Genomic DNA, 17,792 nt, shown 5'->3' with positions numbered 1-17,792 from the left:
TCCGCCTCCCCCTCCCCCCGCCCCTTCCTACCGCCTCCACCGCGGCTCACCGCGCATGGCCCGGCCACAGCCTGATCCGGGGCGCTCGACCACCGGCCCTGGCCGCGCCCCGCCCCGCAGCGGTCCGCACCGTCTACTGTGCGCCGCCGTCCGGCCGCGGCGCGTGGCCCGGCGGCGCCACACTGCCGGGGTCCGACGTGCGCGAGCACTCGAGCACGGGGCTGAGCGCCGGCTGCTCGACCGCCGCCGCCGGCAGGTGGCTCTCGACCGCCGAGTCCTGCGACGACTTGCGACCACCGCGGATGGACGACATCTCGAGCAGCGTGTTGGCGCTGCGCGGCTGCGTCAGCCCGCTGCGCGAGCCGTCCGACAGCTGCGGCAGCAGGTGGCGCGAGCGCGTGGCGCGACCGCCGCTGCCGCGTGACACCGGTGGCCGACACAGCGAACGGCGCCCCAGTAGCCGCAGCAGCTCCTGCCGGAACTGCTTGGTGAAGATGGCGTACAGGTAAGGATTGGCGCACGCGTTCAGCGGGTAGAAAAAGACCAGCAGGATCTTGGAGTTGGTGACGCTGATGAGTGGCACGCCCATGATGGCCGTGACGCCGAAGAACGCGATCGGCGCCCAGCACGCGAAGTCAGTGAAGACGAGCAGCGCCATCCGCTTCGCCACCTGGAAAAGCGGCGAAGTGCGAGCAGCTCTCGAAGCGTTGGAGGAGCATTCCACCGGTGACCCCCACAAACCACTCCCTCGATCATTGTTATCGCAGTCCACCGTTTACTGCAGGTCCGTGCTGTGTCTTGGGACTCAATGTTTCGTTCAACACCTTAGGTCATGTAGCGTCGAAATATCGCATGATGGCATCCGCGACGAGGGAGGAGAGGGAGGGGGAGGAGAGAGCACAGACCCAATGTATCGAATGACTCTTGGGCACACGGTACAATGTCAGTCCCTATTTAGGCAGATACGTGATTTGAATGACTTATGAAGATGCGCAGCTGGAAACGGCATGTATGCGGCATGAGGTAGCATAAACACGAGCATCACCAAAACTGCCAGCCACTGCGTTCACCCAGCCGACCACGTGACCAACCTTCAGGTCGTTAGGCCGCACCAGGCCCCTCTCCACGTGTGAAATGCTGCAGTACATCCTCAGGTAGAACCAGGAGATGAGCAGGAAGGCCGCCCCGTTGCCGAGCAGCAGCAGCAGCAGGAATGCGATGCCGGCCCTGTCCGTCGCGTCCCGCGCCATCGGCAGGCATATGCTGCGGAGCAGACGGTCGCGAGGCAGCCAGTCACCTCAGGTACATCCTCAGACAGCCGTTGAAGCCGTACAGGTATCTAAAACGAGTCGGCTATGGTGGATGGCTCTGTCACATTGACGCATTGCAATGTGTGTTTTGAACGGTGTCCGCAGTGGCTTCCCCACAGCAGACTGTCCCATCGGCCCTCTTTCAAGCCCGTCGAGGCCAGTTCTCCCGGGCAATCTCTCATGGTCGTTTCTCGGGACACCCTCCCAATCCTGACGAGATTATCATCAGGGGAGAAATGGCCGGTTGCTTAGCGACTTCGGTTTCCACGTGGGGGCCCCAAGTTCAAATCTAGGTTGTGCCAAGGTTCCTGGGGGCTTATACGATCCTGCAATTGCTGGTGCTCCATACAAGTGTGCGCAGCGATGTACGTCGGTTCCACTTGAAAACTATCAGGGACGTAGCCTCAAGCCATCTCATTGGGTCTCCTTCTCGTGGCTGCCACGACGCAGTCCCAATATTGTCTCCCTGGGCTATCCTTTAAGACCTTCCGAAATGACTCCGGACAGTCTCTCCGGGCGGTCCTCTAACACTCCTTTGAATACAGCCTCATGCACGTCTCCCCGGTGCGTCTTCTCGGAACCACCTGGCAGGCACGCCGACATCAGCCTCCTTGGGTCGTCTTCTTGGGTAATCATCTCAAACCTGTGAAGGCCTTATTCATTACGTCTCCCCAGGTCTTGCCGATGACATAGCTTCTCGGGTCCTTGGGGATTCCGCATTTCCCTGTGCAACATCTCTCACCCACGCAAAGCGAAATTGCGCGAGCACCTAACTTGAATCACGTTAAAAAACGCAAGCAACCTTGGTGAAAGTACTAAACTTAAAGGAAAACCACCAAATCGAAAGTACGAAAACCAAATGAACGGTACGAAACCAATCAAACACAGGCGGATTCCATTAATTCCCATCGATTCGTGCCTCTCATTCTAAGCTTCCAGACCCTTAACAGATGCACCCGCACGCAATTACTGCATACGTAAATGGTTTAAAATCCAAGGTTAATTTCCCTTGCCCAACCCACGATCCGTGCGGTCTTAGCCATAACCACCCTCTTCCAATCGCCCAGCAATGCTGCGCACGAGTTAATCGCTCTTTTTAGAGTTGCCAACATTTTCGCTGCAAGTTGTAATAAATAAAGCTGACAAAGTTTCGCTGCTGCGATTGCCGCTTTTGGTTGAACAACCCAACAACAAATATCACGTGAGATTATGTTATTGCAAGGAAACAACAAAAGAGAAAATGGCACCGTTTCGCGAAACCTCTTGCATGACCGCATACCACCCGTCATCTTCTCCAACGCGGCCCATTGTCCGTTCCATGGGTTACCAACGCGCTCACGCAGCCGCAAGGACATAAATGGTGCGATTGAACCCAGTGGGGTTTGCTACACGCCTTCCATTGCTCTTGCTCAGGGCTAGCTGGAAATGGTTTTACGGCGTGTCGCCTGGAGCTGTCGTTACCAACGCCCCCTATCGGCCGCCACAGCTTTCTACCAGCGTATTGTATAACAACGTAAACATTTTGTTTTGCTTTACTCGTGGCAGCGGCCACCACGCTGAGTCATCTTATCCTTCGCGAAATTGGTCGATCATCTGCCACATTCTCAGCCTTCGTTTCAGTCCCATCAGCTCTGTCCACATCACCGAGCTCTTTCTTTGTTTTTGTGTGCTGGCGCTCGATTTAGCCAAAACTTTGCTATATCTTCTGTCCTTCTGTTTTTCGCCTTTTCACGCTCCTCTCCTTTTCTCCAGCGTTCTTATTTGCTTGTGTTGTTACCATATTTACCCCACGCATGACGTCATTACGTCACCAGACCTCCCTTCCCGCGGGAGCCAACGAGGCTTATTTCCGCCTATCCCGCTTACAATCAAGGCGCCTGGCCCGGGGGCTCATTAGCCAGACACCAGTCATTCTCCGCCTCCGGCCAGTCGGTTCCCAAGCCCGGGTCACACAGTGTGGTCGGCATAAACCAGCTCCGAGGCGTTCGGAATGCAGTCCATACGACTGCAGTGTTTTTGGGTACAATTGTGGAGACAATTTTAAGCGATGAATTTGTGACAGCTCAGCAATCACGGATAGGAGTATGCACATAAAACAAAACGTAGTTCCACTCTTCATTTATCGTTTGTTGTAAGAATGTCCTCGCGTTGTGTTTTACGTTATAATTTACTTAAGCGCTTAATGAATTAACTCGTTATGTATTAAAACACGACAAATTCTTGTCTTCATCTCTCCAAGACTGCTTTATTTCCTTCTTTAAAAAAATACACCGTCGCGCGGGCGGCCCCCGTGCACAACAGATCCTCCTTAACACTCCCCCCGACCCTGAATGACCCCTCTCGTCATTTGGAACATCACTTTTACATCCCCCGTGAGAACATCACTGCTCCATTTCCAGCGGATGATTTTGGTGACTGGCCTCTTGAATAGTCCCTTTGACGTCTTCACATCAACCACTCTGACCACGCAATCTGGTCCTGGATACGTCTTCTCGACTCGCGCCATCGGCCAGGTTCCTCGCGGCACATTGGGATCAATAAGCAGAACCACTTCTCCTTCGCGCAGTTTCCTCCTCCTCCTGACTTCAGTCCATTTCTATCGCGCTTGCAGAGTCGGCAGGTATTCACGTACCCAGCGACGCCAGAACTCTGTGCTAAGCTGCTGCAAACCGTCTCCAGCACTGTTGGAGGCTGCAAACCTATCTGTGCTCGTTCAAAGGTGTCATCTCAACTCTTGATCGGCCCGTGATGAATTCTCCCGGTGTCAGCGGCGGCAGGTCGCTTGGATCAGACGAGACAGCTGTCAATGGGCGGGTGTTGAGCAGTCCTTCAGCTCTGCAGAGCGCTGTGCTCAGCTCCCCATCGGCGAGATTTGCTCGTTCCAAAGTCTTCACCAGCGCCTTCTTGGCCACCTTGACCACGCTGCACACACTCCATTGAAATGGGGTGCGCCAGGAAGATTGAAGACCCACTTCGTGGGGTATTTCGAGAGCTCCCTTTGAATCGTATCGATGTTGAACCCATGAACTTCTCTCTTCAGTTCCTTAGCGGCCCTCAAAAAGTTTCACCCGTCGTCGGATCTGATCTCGGCTGGTCGACCTCGGCGCGAGATGAACCGCATTAGAGCGCGTATGAAGCTGGCGGTGTCCAGTGAGTAGGCCATCTCCAGATGCACAGCCTTGGGTTTGCAGGCAGACAAAAATGCAAAGGTAGCGCTTTTGTCGCGTCTTCCCTCGTCCCTGCTTTGTCCAGAATGGTCCGGCGTAGTCAACAGCACATCTGTCGAAGGTTCGGAGAGGAGACGGACGGAACGGGACGGACGGAGAGACGGACGGAGAGACGGACGGAGAGACGGACGGAGAGACGGACGGAGGAGACGGACGCACCCGTGCATCTATCATCGGCGCCATTTACTGTGTTTCTGCGCTTCTTCTGTAACCTCTGACACGTAACGCACCTGCGTGCGCAAGACTATAATCTCTCCTCGCTGCAGGAATCCAAAACCTCGTTATCAGCTCAGCTAGGGTGTTCTCTACGCCAAGTCCGTGTTCAGCTTCTCCATGGACATGCTGGATAACCAGCCTGCTAATGACGTGCTTTTTCGGCAGAAACATCGGGTGTTTGACTTCAAAACTTAGCTCTGATCGCTGCAGTCGGCCGCCGACCCGGATGGTCCCATCTCCATCTAAGAATGGGCTGAGCTGTTTCACAGTACTTCCGGCGGCATGCTCTCTGCGGTCGTGCGCCCGACATCTTCACTTGTCGAAGCTCCTCTATTTCATCTCGGAACGCATCCTTCTGCGCTTGTTGACCCAGATCTTCTCAGCTTTCCTTTAGTTCCCCTGGGTTCAGTTCTCTGTCCGGTGGAGAGGTGCTCGTTTGAGAGATCTTCCCGCGTAGAACTCTGATGAATCTCTGCACACAGGCTGTAACTCTCAACAGTCTTGTCCAGCTTGAGAAGTTTGCCGGGTTTAGCCGCCAGCTGGGACCCGACGGAGCTCGTACAGTAAACACATTATTCTGCTGGTCCTTCTTGATCTCAGACTGGTTGAACTCTTCTGTGGCGAATTCTTTCTTCCGTGGCCATCCGCTTTCGTCTCTCAGCAGGAACTTGGCTCCATGCCACCACAGCTGACCTCTCCGAAATATCCTTTAAAGTCAAGCCCCTGGTGGGTGCGTCCGCCGGCTTGTCTGACCCTGGCACGTGCTGCCACTCTTGGGTGTTGTCAGCATCATGAATCCCTGATGCCCTGTGAGCGACAAACGGCTGAAACGGCGATTTCATTTCGAATCTAGCATAGCACGTCCATCGAGTCAGACCAAAATTGCACGTCTTCAATTTCTTTCCCATTGCCGTGCACAGCGTCTTCACAAGTCTTAATCCCAGCAGTGCGCCCATCAGCTCCAGTCTTGGGATTGTCTGCTTCGTCGCTAGCGGCGCCACCCTCGCGCGTGCCAGCGCGAGCTGAGAGGATCGTTCGCTGCCACTTTCGGACACGACGTAGATGGCTGCGCCATATGCTTGTTCTGACGCGTCACAGAACACGCGAATCTCCTGAAGGGTGACCTCTGAGAAAGGATGAGTGCAGCGCGGCACCGAGAGACTGCTGAGCTGCTGCAGGTCGACAAACCACTCAGACCACTTCAGCTTCTGGTCGCCCGGCAGTATGTCATCCCAGTCTGCTCCGCTGATCCATGTCTGCTGAAACAGCATCTTTGGTCGAATGGTGAGTGGCACGAACAGGCCTAGTGGGTCGAAGACAGAAGCCATCTCCCTCAGACATGTCCTTTTGGTCAAGTTTTCAGACAGGATTTCTCGTTTTGACGTGTCTAGGGAGAGGCGGTCTTCATTTGTTGTCCAAACTACTCCAAGAGTCTTCGTCGGCACCGAGCCCCTGATCTTCAAAGAAGTGGCGCGAGCTGATAGCTCTATCCTCGACGGGGATCGCTTTCAGCACTTCCGCATTGTTTGACACCCCCTTCTTAATCTTCATCCCACCAATCTTCGAGAATACTGCTGACCTGCTTCTTAACTTCGATGGCCTCCTGTTCTAATCCTGAACGATTGAATGCCGTCATCCATGTAGAAGTGCTTCAGCAGCATATCGGAACCTAGTGGATACTTTTCTGCATGTTTTCGAGCGTTTTCTTTCAGTATGAACTGTGCGACGAATGGAGTGGCCGCGTTACCAAACAGCCAGAGGTTTGCTTCGTATACTGTGGGCCCCTCGTCCTTCATATTTCGCCACAGCACTCGGTGGTATTTTCTGGCCATCTGACGCGATCTCAACTTGTAAAAACATCTCGCAGACGTCGCCAATTAGCGCAATGCAGTGCAGCCGAAAGCCGAGCAGCGTCTCGACGAGATCGGTGTAGAGAGACGGCCAGGGAGAACTTGCGAATCAGGCTCACTGCTCGATGCTTAGCGGCTGCATCTGTGCACAATCCGGATTTTTGTTGGCGCCTTCTCCTCTCGGATGACTGGAAAATGTGGCAGGAACCACTCCTTCTCGCTGATGTTTGTCCTTTCGGAGACGGGCACTTTTGACATGTAACCCTTCTTCACGTACTCTTCAAGAATTTCACCGCACTTGGCCGGCAGCTCGCCACCGAGTCGCTTCAGAGATTGCTCCAACCGCACAAGATGCTGCATTGTGGCGCTATAGTTGCTCATCAGCTGTGGCTCTACGTTTCTTGACGAGACCGCCGCCTGGTGCCGATGACCCTTGTACGAGAGCGACTCCGATACCTTTTTCAGCGCCCCTGCTCTTCACGTGACATGAGGCTCTCTTCTGACTCTGATTTGAATGACCTCTAAATCGGCCATTGACCTAATCGCTTCTACTTCCTCTTCACATTTTTTCTTCAGAAGTGAGTCCTCAGTGTTTTTTACACGTGAGTCACGTTCTTCCCCATCTTCAGGTCAGAGAATTCAGATCCGACGTGTTTCTCTTTGATAAAGCCGAACGCTGTCCAGCCCAGGGGCGTCAAAAATTGCCACTGGGTCATAGGCAGCGCCTTTCACGGAGCTAAGCGGGACAAATAACTGAGTTGTCTCCGCACACAGACCGATGAGGATTCGACACTGCTGTTCTTCATATTTGGGAATGGTACGGTTTACACATGCAGCCACCGCCTCTTCACTGTGTTGCAGTTAGTACGCACTGAAGCACCACCATCGAGACTTTGTATCACGTAAACATTCACTGACCCGCTTCGTAGCTGCTGTTGAAGACTTGACAACTTCACGATGCCCGTCTTCATGGTGACATCTTCTGTGCCGCTGACAGTACCCAGCTGTAGCACTTGCTCTTCTCCATCGAATTCTAGCTCACTCGCGGCAGCCTTCGTCATGAATGAGGCATCCTGAGCAGGGATCAGAGCGCGCGTTAAGCACAACCGAATGATGTCCATATTGTACCACTACAAGCGCAGTCTGGACGACTATTTTCCCACACGTCACTTTGGGTTCTGAGGTCGACGTGTTGTAGCTTGTACTGGGATTATTCAAGTTTCTCAGTGCACCGCTGGAACTGATCCAACTATTTTCACTTGCCTATCGAGATGGGTAAAGCTCTTTTACTTCAGTAACATTTTGCCATTGCACAGACTGGTTTTCACTCGGCATACGATGCAGCTACTGGTGCTGCTCCTGCTGCTGCGCGTGCAGCAAAGTGTGATGGCTTCCGCCACATCCATCAGCCGCATATCTTGGGAATGACCTGCACGTGAGCGCCGCGGTGCTTTCCGCTGAGGCGTCTGAAACAGATCCTTTCTGATTTACAAAATCCGTATCTTCTCGATACATCCTAGCTTGGAACTCCGCGCAGTCACGCAGCAGGTGACGCGCTTGACACACATAGCAGCTTGCTTGCGCCTAACTTGCATCACGTGACTTGCTGATCTTATTCGTGGCATACGCTCTTCTTCCTCTGTTTTTTATCTCATTGCTTCTGGTTCGTCTTCTGATTTGGTCATCTCCTTCGCCCTTTTTTCACAGCCGAGCTTGTTCAGCTAGCCACTCAGCGAAGGTTTCGAAGCTGTCTTCACGGCCTGCTGTTTCCTAACCATCTTTGATATTTTTTGACACATGAAGGGTGAAGGTTTTTCGGCCACCAGAATGTAATAAGCCGACACACCAGACAGGTCGCTATCTGAACCGATTTCCTTCAATGAGGTGATGAGACAGGCCACGCGATTGGCGAACTGTTCCAGGCGCTTCGTGTCTCCTTCAGCGATGTTCGAGAAGTGTCGGATTTCGTTGAGTTCGTGATGGATTCGTCTCGTTTTTCCACCGCACTTTTCTTTCAGCTGTTCTCTAGCTTTTCTATAGCCGACCTCGGATGGTTTGTAGCCTTCTACGAGTTTTAGTGCTTCACCGGGCTAAGCTGTTTTTCAGGTATAACATTTTAAACTTCGGGTCCATTTCAGTGTCTCCAATGAATGCTTCGATAAATTAACAGCTTCCCAATCTTCGAATTTGGCTGCATTTCCTTCGAACACTGGCAGCTCCGGTTGTTTTATTTCCCTTTCACTGTACAGGCACTTTCATTTCTCGTCTTTTCAGTGGCATTATTGTCCTGTTTCTTTGATACCATCACCATCAGGTCGTCACAGGCGTCGGTAAATTGATACGTTCCTTCCCACAAATATCCGCAGCTTCTTCATCAGACTGTAAGCTGTCACAAATGTTTTCACTAACTTCCCTCATAGTCTCCAGCTGGTCTTTAAGCTGCTGGCAATTGTGTTCAATGCAACTAGCTCCTTCATCTTCAGAGAAGAGTTCTTCAATCTCTTTCTTTAGCTTAACAGCCAGAGCTTTGTACGCATTCCGTTTTCTTTTTAGCTTCGGTTCGCTTATCCTCGATCCGGGTCACGCTAATAAATAAACTCGTCATGTTCTAAAATAACTTAACCGCTCTTACTATTTAAACACGACAAATTATTTGCTTCATTTCTCCAAGACTGCTTTACTTCTTTCTTTAAAAATACACCGTAGCGCGGGCAACGCTCGTGCACAACATACAACAGGTCCTCCTTAACACGTTTAATGAATGCGTCTCCGACAAAAAGATGCCTTTCATTGTGGAATACATTGTGTGTTGCGTCAGTGACAATATACCACGCGGCATATTCCTTGTTTCAGGACTTTCCAGTATCATTTGCAACGTTTGCGAGGTTCGTATATGACTACGGCTATTGTTGTGCAAACAGGGACAGCGCGCCGGGCACGGAGACTCGGGCTACCAATTTTGACCCGTAGCGTTTTTCCAAAACGCCCGCAGAATTCGAACGGTCTGCCGCTTCGGCATACGTGATCTTCTCGTCTCGTCTTGAACGGTGCGTGCCGTGCATAATTTGGCGTCCCCTGAGATCCCCGTCGTCTCGGTTCACGCTCGAGAAGATCCCTACTGCCGGATTTTCCGCTCGGTAGGAACAGCATCGTGTACCGGCGAGTGTGTGAAAGTGATCGTCGTTGGGGATGCCGCTGGCCGACTGACATCCAATTACGACGGAACGCCGCTGGCCCATTGGGCGACACATCACTCTGGGGAATGGCGGGCCCGTCGCCGTTCGGTTGCGTCAGCAGGGCCGCGGCGGCACGCCGCGCGAGGCCCGCCCTGTCCTGAGGTCCTGACGCAGCACGCCTGCTGGCCGTGCGCGGCACGCCTACTGGCCCTGACGCAGCACGTCTGCTGGCCTGGACGCAGCACGCCTGCTGGCCCTGACACAGCACGCCTGCTGGCCGTGACGCAACACGCCTGCGGCCCTGACGCAGCCACGCCTGCTGGCCCTGACACAGCACCGCCTGCTGGCCCTGACGCAGCACGCCTGCTGGCCGTGACGCAGCACTACTGCTGGCCCTGACGCAGCACGCCTGCTGGCCGTGACGCAGCACGCCCTGCTGGCCGTAACGCAGCACGCTGCTGGCCCTGAGCAGCACCGCCTGCTGGGCCCGCGGACGCAGCACTCCTGCTGGCCCTGACACAGCAACGCCTGCTGACCTTGACACAGCACGCCTGCTGGTCGTGACGAATTACGCCTGCTGGTCCTGACACAGCAGGCCGTTGATGTGCCATCAACATCTTCATCCGGCCGTCTGAACGAGGTATCACGGCGATACTGGCCAGAATGGCAGCCTCTATTGGAGTTTGAAAATCATCTAAATTTTCGAAACCTTGAAGACTTAGATCTGCTTCATGCTGTGCAAGCAGCACTGTTCAAGGAACAGAACGAAAGCCAGATCAGCATCCATGCTATCTGCAATCGACTCGTGCTAAGTTTTGGACAAACGATTTACTTGCGTGGCTTGAGATAGGGGACTCAGTAGTAGAACTCGTTTAGAAGTTGTCGATTCAAACTCGTTCTCAAACGAAGTTGAAACGGCGCCGTCTCACGTATAACTTTTGATGGTCCAGCCATGTGCAAGGTCCATGCACCAGCCACTTCAGTTAGTCAACTAAACTTCAATCCTCTGCAGAAGTTATGACATGAAGTGAATCTGGTCATCGATGCTGCTAGCATTGCAGCGCATACAAATGTACCCACAATGCAGCGTTATTTTGTGGTACAGTTTTTTAACCTGCGGTGGCCCGTGTACAGTGAAAGCACACCCACCTCCATCCTTTACTCTAAGCTTCTAGAAAATTTTTCAAACCGCTCCAGTTAGCCAAACGAAGTTTCAGCAGCTTGACACACTCTGGAGAAAAGAAAACGTTTCTTTTTCGTCAGGTCGCCAGATTGTAACGTCATTGGTGAAGGTTTATATGGCTGTTGATGTTTCTACCCAGGCACCAATGTGCAGCTTCCTTTCCCGTTTTGAATTGTTTTGATGTAGCCTATCGACTGGCTTGCCGGCCAGGGCCAGTCGTACCGCGTGGGGCCAGACTGGGGTCACTAGAAAAGTTTATGTGAGGTTTAACGCATTTGCATCAAACCATAGCGAGTTGTACCGTGCCGGCCATTGTGATGCATTGCTCAGCTAACTAATACCTTATTAAAGCACTGTAGGACATATTCACAAGGGACACACAAAGACCAAGACCAAAGATGACCACTGTAGGGCACATTCAGCCGCGCTCCCTGTTCTAAAGTGTCCGCTGCAGAGCACTACCACCGTTATTGCCTGCGCTAGGGCTTTGAAGGCGTTGAGAGGCCTGGACGGGTTTGGTGTATTTTGTTCCCGTAGTGCCGTCATAAGTCACGTGACAGACCTGTCAGCTGATCGATATACGAGCGGGATTGGACGGGCGTGTCGTGGTCGTTTGAATGGTTGTGATCGGACAGTTGCATCCTGAGACAGTGGGGGCATGCGTACGTTTGACTTTCAGACGGCCGTGGTTGGAGCACTATCCAAGGGGGCCGGGCAGGCTTCTGCCACACGGCTGGTTGGGTTTGTCACCAAGCGCAGGGGCTGAACGCAGACGGCGCTGATGGAGGTGGTTACCTGGTCTTGCTATAGCTGCCGATGCCGACCAGGGGCAGCGTAGCCATGAAGGCAGAGTACATCCAACCGACCACCATCACCCTACAACGAGAAACTCGCTATAATAGAACTGCCAAAAACACATTGATTAAATAGCGCTCAAGTCGCGCCGCTACATTTCAGTAAGTTCCTGTGTTATTGTCAGGAATCGGTGTTGAAACGAAGCACACAATTGTGATGGACACTGCATTGAACATATGAACAGTGAACACCGCATTGGACATATGGACGTATGAACGATTATGAAGCACATAATTATGATAGACACTGCATTGAACACCGCAAAACTCGCGTAAAAATTCAAATTGCTGTTGGATAGTAAGATGACGCTTGCGAATCATATAGATTTTATCAACAAAAACTGAAATATGATCAACCCATATCAATACGCTTGTATACCTGTTGCACATTCCCAGAGGGTCTTTACCATGACATCAATCACTCTAAATCAGTTGCAAAGTTTTTCGTTCGGCTGGGTTATCGCCCAGGATTGGAATTATGCAGTTGCACTAGTTCCTATGGGTAACCATCGGCATGGCGAAAAAACCTGTCCATAGAATGACCTTTTGGGGAACATAATCATAGTTCACGTGCGTCGCATGTCAGTTGTTATTGCGTCAATGCGTCGACAGGTGTATTTGCGTTCAGCATCAACAACAGAAATAAAGCAATAATTGCTGCAAAACTAGGGGTACAAACGTTGGGATGCCCATAAATCGCGCGATGGGTTTTAATGCAACATAGTGGAAACGTAACAAGGGAGGGAGGTAAGGTGTTGGAAAGCCAAACACTATGCTCAACTGTGGTTGAAAATCAGGCTGAATCTTTAAAAACAATTGCATTATAGCCGGATGCTGTTGGCTTTCTGTCACGGCAAGGAACACGCCTGCTATTTGTTTCTCATCTCTAGATCAATGAGGAGCTAAACGGATTTTTTCCGGACATTACATCTCGCACAGAGTAAACAGGGGGAGGGGCGCCGGTTGCCGTCAGTGATTTCAGCCGTCCCCTAAAGCTGTCCCTGGGCTGGACGGGACTCGTCAGCGTCCCCGGTCGGCCTCTGAAGCGATCCCTGGGCTGGACGGAACCCGTCAGCGGCCTCGGTCGGTCTCTGAAGTCATTCCCGGGATGGACGGGACTCGTCAGTGGCCTCGGTCGGCCTCTGAAGTCATCCCGGGCTGGACGGGCCTCATCAGCGTCCTCGGTCGGCCTCTGAAGCGATCCCCGGGCTGGACGGAACCCGTCAGCGACATTGGCCAGCCTCTGATGTCATCCCGGGCTGGACGGGACTCGTCAGCGTCCTCGGCCAGCCTCTGAAGTTATTCCCGAGCTGGACGGGACTCGTCAGCGCCATTGGCCAGCCTCTGAAGTCATCCCGGGCTGGACGAGCCTCGTCAGCGTCCTCGGTCGGTCTCTGAAGTCATTCCCGGGATGGACGGGACTCGTCAGTGGCCTCGGTCGCCCTCTGAAGCCACCCTCGGGCTGGACGGGACTCGTCAGCGTCATTGGCCAGCCTCTGAAGTTATTTCCGGGCTGGACAAGACTCGTCAGCGTCCTTGGTGGAGTAATATCAGTCACCGGCACTCGTGGTCGGCTGCCACTCTCGTGCCTGGCTTCGGATCAGCGGGGCTGTAGGTGATTACGGTCAGTGGCGCCTATCGATCTGACGTCTGCCGCCCGGTGTCCGCGCTCAGCTCCCAGCAGCCAGGCCACTGGGAAAGCGTGGACCCTCTGAGGTCACTCTCGTGAACACGGACCACCGCCGCTTGCGCCTCTTCCTCAGGCCAGGCTGTGACGCGCGCCAGCCACCATACGGGGACTACTGCGCACTTCACCACAGGGCGTTTTCGACCCGAAAAAAACATGACTTAATGTATCACCAGACACTATTATACGGCATTATCTTTTCAATCAGCATATTTCTCCGGAAAAAATATGAAATCCCAACAGGCTGTTCCCAGCCCACCAAAAAAGCAAAAAAAAAAAAAACAACAACAACAAAACAACAACAAAACAAAAACAACGGGTCGCATCATATGCAGCGTCCGGTACCAAAGACAAGGACCATCAACTGAAGAATAGGTATCCTAACTGACGCCTGGCAGGCGAACAGCTTAACAGGAACTGACGTGCAGTGACGAAGGCAGTGGGGGTGGACCTGGGGTTGGGTGGGGGTGGGCACAGGGGCACGTCCCCCTCGGCAAAGACGACCAAGGGCCTGATTTGGGGCCCGAAGACCCTCAAAGGCTGACCAGAGGTTGTATTGACGGGACCTGACCCGCAGGGTCGGGTCCCCAAATGTCAGCCAGATGACACTTGATTCGACGAGGGCCTCTACGTAGGCCAAGAACCACTAGTACAGAACAGCTGGCGCCCCTGTGGGCCTGGACTTGGGGGTTCGTTTCCTGAGCAGGGAGGGACAAGACCGGAACATATGATTTAGATTCGTCAGGGCCCCTGAGTCAGTGAGGGGTCTACTGCGTCAGTCAGGGACCCAAAGTGCCTGACAAGTCGGCCAAGGACAGTGTTCCAGGGGACCGTCCGTCCCGAAGGACCATATGGGCCCCTCGGGACGAACGATCGTGGGTCCGATTGAAGGACCCGAAAGGCCGGTTTTAAGTCGCATTAAAGACCCCACACCGCAGAGCTGGGCCCTCAAATGTCGGCCAGAGGACCTCTATACCGGTTGGGAGCCTCTTGGGATTCTGCGGACCGATATTTCGGGGATAGACCATCAACACCGAGCAGTTGGCCCTGTGTCGGTCCCTGCCCGAGGACCCTATTTCCAGAGCAGAGACAAGGCCGGGACCAGGGATTTCCACTGGTCGTAACCCCTGAAACATTGAGGGCCCCTGCGTCGGTCAGGGGCTCGCAGTGCCTAACAGTGGGTCCTGTGTCTGCCAGCGGCCCCGAGCCGGCCAGAGAAGCCGTTGCTGAGCAATTACGGAGACGACACCCCGAACGCCAGGGGCCTCTTGAGTCGGTCAGGGCCCCTGAACTGTTACGGAGACGACACCCAGAACGCCAGGGGCTTCTCGAGTCGGTCAAAATAATACATAAGACAATATAGACAGTACAATAGGTGGGCCCTTCGCCAGTAAGAGGCTCCAGTACCAAACGGGCGCCCTCCAATCTATTTCAGCCAGGGGGCCCGTTATCCATAACTGGAGTCTCTTTGCCAGTAATTGGACCCCTACGGCGAAACGATACCTTTACGCAAATGATGCTCCCTGCGGTCGATCCCGGGCTAACGGCCCGGCCTAGCGAGCTTCTCGTTTCCGAGTGGCGACCAATGTATGATTATCCCTTTAAGGGTCTCCGTATCGACCAGGGGACCAGCCCCACGTCACCAGCATAACAGCCGGTGGGCAACCCGCGCTGGAATGGAATGCTCCTTCAGGCTCCGATCAGCAAAGATAATGTGCTCCCAGTGTTCTAACCACGGGGCCCCTGGCCTGGAAAGGTAATGGGTTTTCAAAGGGCTCAATAGGACAGATCGGAATGAGGTCAAAAATGAGAAAAGGCAACCTACGTATACCTGAGGGGCTTACTCGTTTTCAGGACCGACCCGTGAGGCAAACTACACGGCGGCGTGTTGAGCCTGCACGCTCGCAGCCCTGGAAGCGAGCGTGGGGGCACGAACGCCGACGGCCGGACTTGCAGTTTCATCAAACCAAGCGACGCGGGCCGCTGCAGCTGACACCGGCCGTCACGGACTGGGCGCACAGACAGGACCGCTGTGAAGTGATGCTGCAGAATTTTACCTCTATGATGTGGAGGTTTTCTGTTGCACGCATTACCAGTTACAGTAACACGGAACCGAAACAGCTACAGTAACACGAAACAGTAACAGCTACAGTAATGCGGAGATCGAGAGCCCGACCCGTCCAGTTCCGCCTCGCACTTCGGCATTGGTTTGCGGCGCCTGATATTCCCTTCCTACCATAAATAGAAAAATCGTTCAGGTGAAACATTCTCCCAGATTGCCTTATTAACGCACGAATGGATGTCCTCGAGCTTTCATAGGTTCTTCTTTCAGAAGCGTGATCGTTTTTGTCCGCATGCTGGCTGCCGCTTAGTACATGCCGCAGGACCGACTCCAATCGGCCTGAGGAGATTACAACGGCAAGAGTCAGGATTTGCGTTCCGAGGACTTGCGAGCGCGCACGGTCAAACCGACATCGTTGTTTTTGCTACTCCATTCTGAACGGAGGTTGACAATTTACAAACGAACACGGGTTGGCCCTGTTTACTATATATATATATAATATATATATATATATATATATATATGTATATATATGATTATATATAATTATATATATATATATATATATATATATATGATCGACGTAGTTGTCAATTTCGTTATGACTGTTAGTGTGGGGGGAGGGGGTCCTATGGTGGGGTGCGTGCGCTGCGCTGCCGCCAGGCCGCCCCTGGATGTTTGTGCGCTGCCGGCTGCTGTTGTCACACCTCTCTAGAAGAGCGTGGTTATAAGGAGGAGTCCATTGGTCACCATACGTATATCAGATGATGCAAACACACACATCCGCAAGTATACACTCACTGCAAGCATGCACATCTGCAAGCATACACTCACTGCAAGCATACACATCTGCCAAGTAAACACTCACTGCAAGCATACACATCTGCAAGCATACACTCGCTGCAGCATACACATCTGCAAGTATACACTCACTGCAAGCATACACATCTGCAAGTAAACGCTCACTGCAAGCATACACATCTGCAAGTGTACACTCACTACAAACATACACATCTGCAAGTGTACACTCACTGCAAGCTACACATCTGCTGGCGCCCACGCCATCCCACTCATTCTGGGCTCGCACACGGGTGCGCCCCCTCCCCCGTTTTATCCTGCGCCTTGACATTACAGTTGGGACGTTTGCGCGAGTCCTCATTAAGCTACATTACGATGATTTATCACACTTCGCGAATCAAATTAATCAACGTTTCAGCCCTATCCAAGACATATCAGGCTAATTTTTCAGATTGTTACCGACGCAGCCTTGGATCGGGATCAGGACGATGACTCGCTCCCTGACCTCCGGGGTGCGGCTCCTTAATCGGACGACGCCCCCCCCCCCGCGTCTCGCCCACGAAGATGGGCGATGGGCGGCCCACCATTCCTTCGGCCACGCTCACCACTCGTAGCTTACTGCTGCCGCGCATACGCCTTAGGCAGCGCCTGCAGCGCTTCTGCGCCTCGCCTCCACATTCTGGAGTGAGCTTTTGCAAGTACCGCTCACGGCACGTCCCTCAGAGGCTGGAGGTAGGTAGGTAGTGCGCCCGATGGGACGGTGTTTGCCCTCGGCAGACAGCGAGCGTCCGACGTATCTGCACTCACGCCCACACACGTAAAGCATTTGCCTCACAACACCCAACAACACCACCCACACACAAAAAAACCACTAAAACACACGTACAATGCACTCACGCCTCACACACGTACATTGCACTCACGCCTAACACGCGTACACTGCACGCACCCCCACACGTACACTGCACTCACGCCTTACACACGTACACAGCATTCACGCCTCGCACACGTACGCTGCACTCACGCCTCACACACGTACATTGCACTCACGCCTCACACACGTACGCTGCACTCACGCCTCACACACGTGCATGCACTCACGCCTCACACAGTACGCTGCATTCACGCCTCACACACGCACACTGCACTCACGCCTCACATACGTACACTGCACTCGCGCCTTATGAACACCATCTCGGAAGAGAGCAGGTTGTGTCTGTTCTTTCTCAAGGCATTACACACCAATGGATAGACCCAGTTGCCGCCATGCATAATCCTGCATCCCGGGTGATCCCAGCTGGTCATTAACCATACTATGCCCATGCCTTTTTATGCCGTCACACCCGAGGTCATGTTAGAGACAAGGGGCGAGTCGACTGTCTCCTAGTTCAAAAAAGAGAGGCGAAACCGCGCCTTGGGCCGCGCTACC

The 17,792-nt window shown here is 53.3% G+C and overlaps 2 protein-coding genes across 2 annotated transcripts in view; one reads left to right on the top strand and one right to left on the bottom strand.

Annotated features, from left to right (window-relative positions):
• Window positions 1–75, top strand: part of LOC119107281 (follicle-stimulating hormone receptor) — a 66,467-nt gene extending 66,392 nt beyond the window's left edge. The window contains exon 12 of the mRNA XM_037230704.1: window positions 71–75. Coding sequence (XP_037086599.1) covers window positions 71–75 — 5 coding nt within the window. The remainder of the gene's footprint in view (window positions 1–70) is intronic.
• Window positions 76–133: 58 nt separating this feature from the next.
• On the bottom strand, window positions 134–11,834 carry LOC119107271 (lutropin-choriogonadotropic hormone receptor-like). The gene is made up of 4 exons (XM_037230696.1): window positions 11,758–11,834; window positions 1,092–1,263; window positions 477–670; window positions 134–332 (listed from the first exon to the last, which is right to left on the bottom strand). The coding sequence occupies exons 1-4, from the start codon at window positions 11,832–11,834 to the stop codon at window positions 134–136; spliced, it is 642 nt and encodes a 213-aa protein (XP_037086591.1).
• Between the last annotated feature and the right edge of the window lie 5,958 nt (window positions 11,835–17,792).

Source organism: Pollicipes pollicipes, unplaced genomic scaffold (genome assembly GCF_011947565.3).
Source record: "Pollicipes pollicipes isolate AB1234 unplaced genomic scaffold, Ppol_2.1 Scaffold_2555;HRSCAF=2994_pilon_pilon_pilon, whole genome shotgun sequence".
Taxonomy (NCBI): domain Eukaryota; kingdom Metazoa; phylum Arthropoda; class Thecostraca; order Pollicipedomorpha; family Pollicipedidae; genus Pollicipes; species Pollicipes pollicipes.
The sequence above is the reverse complement of the archived record's forward strand: the minus strand, read 5'-3'. Positions and strand labels throughout refer to the sequence as shown.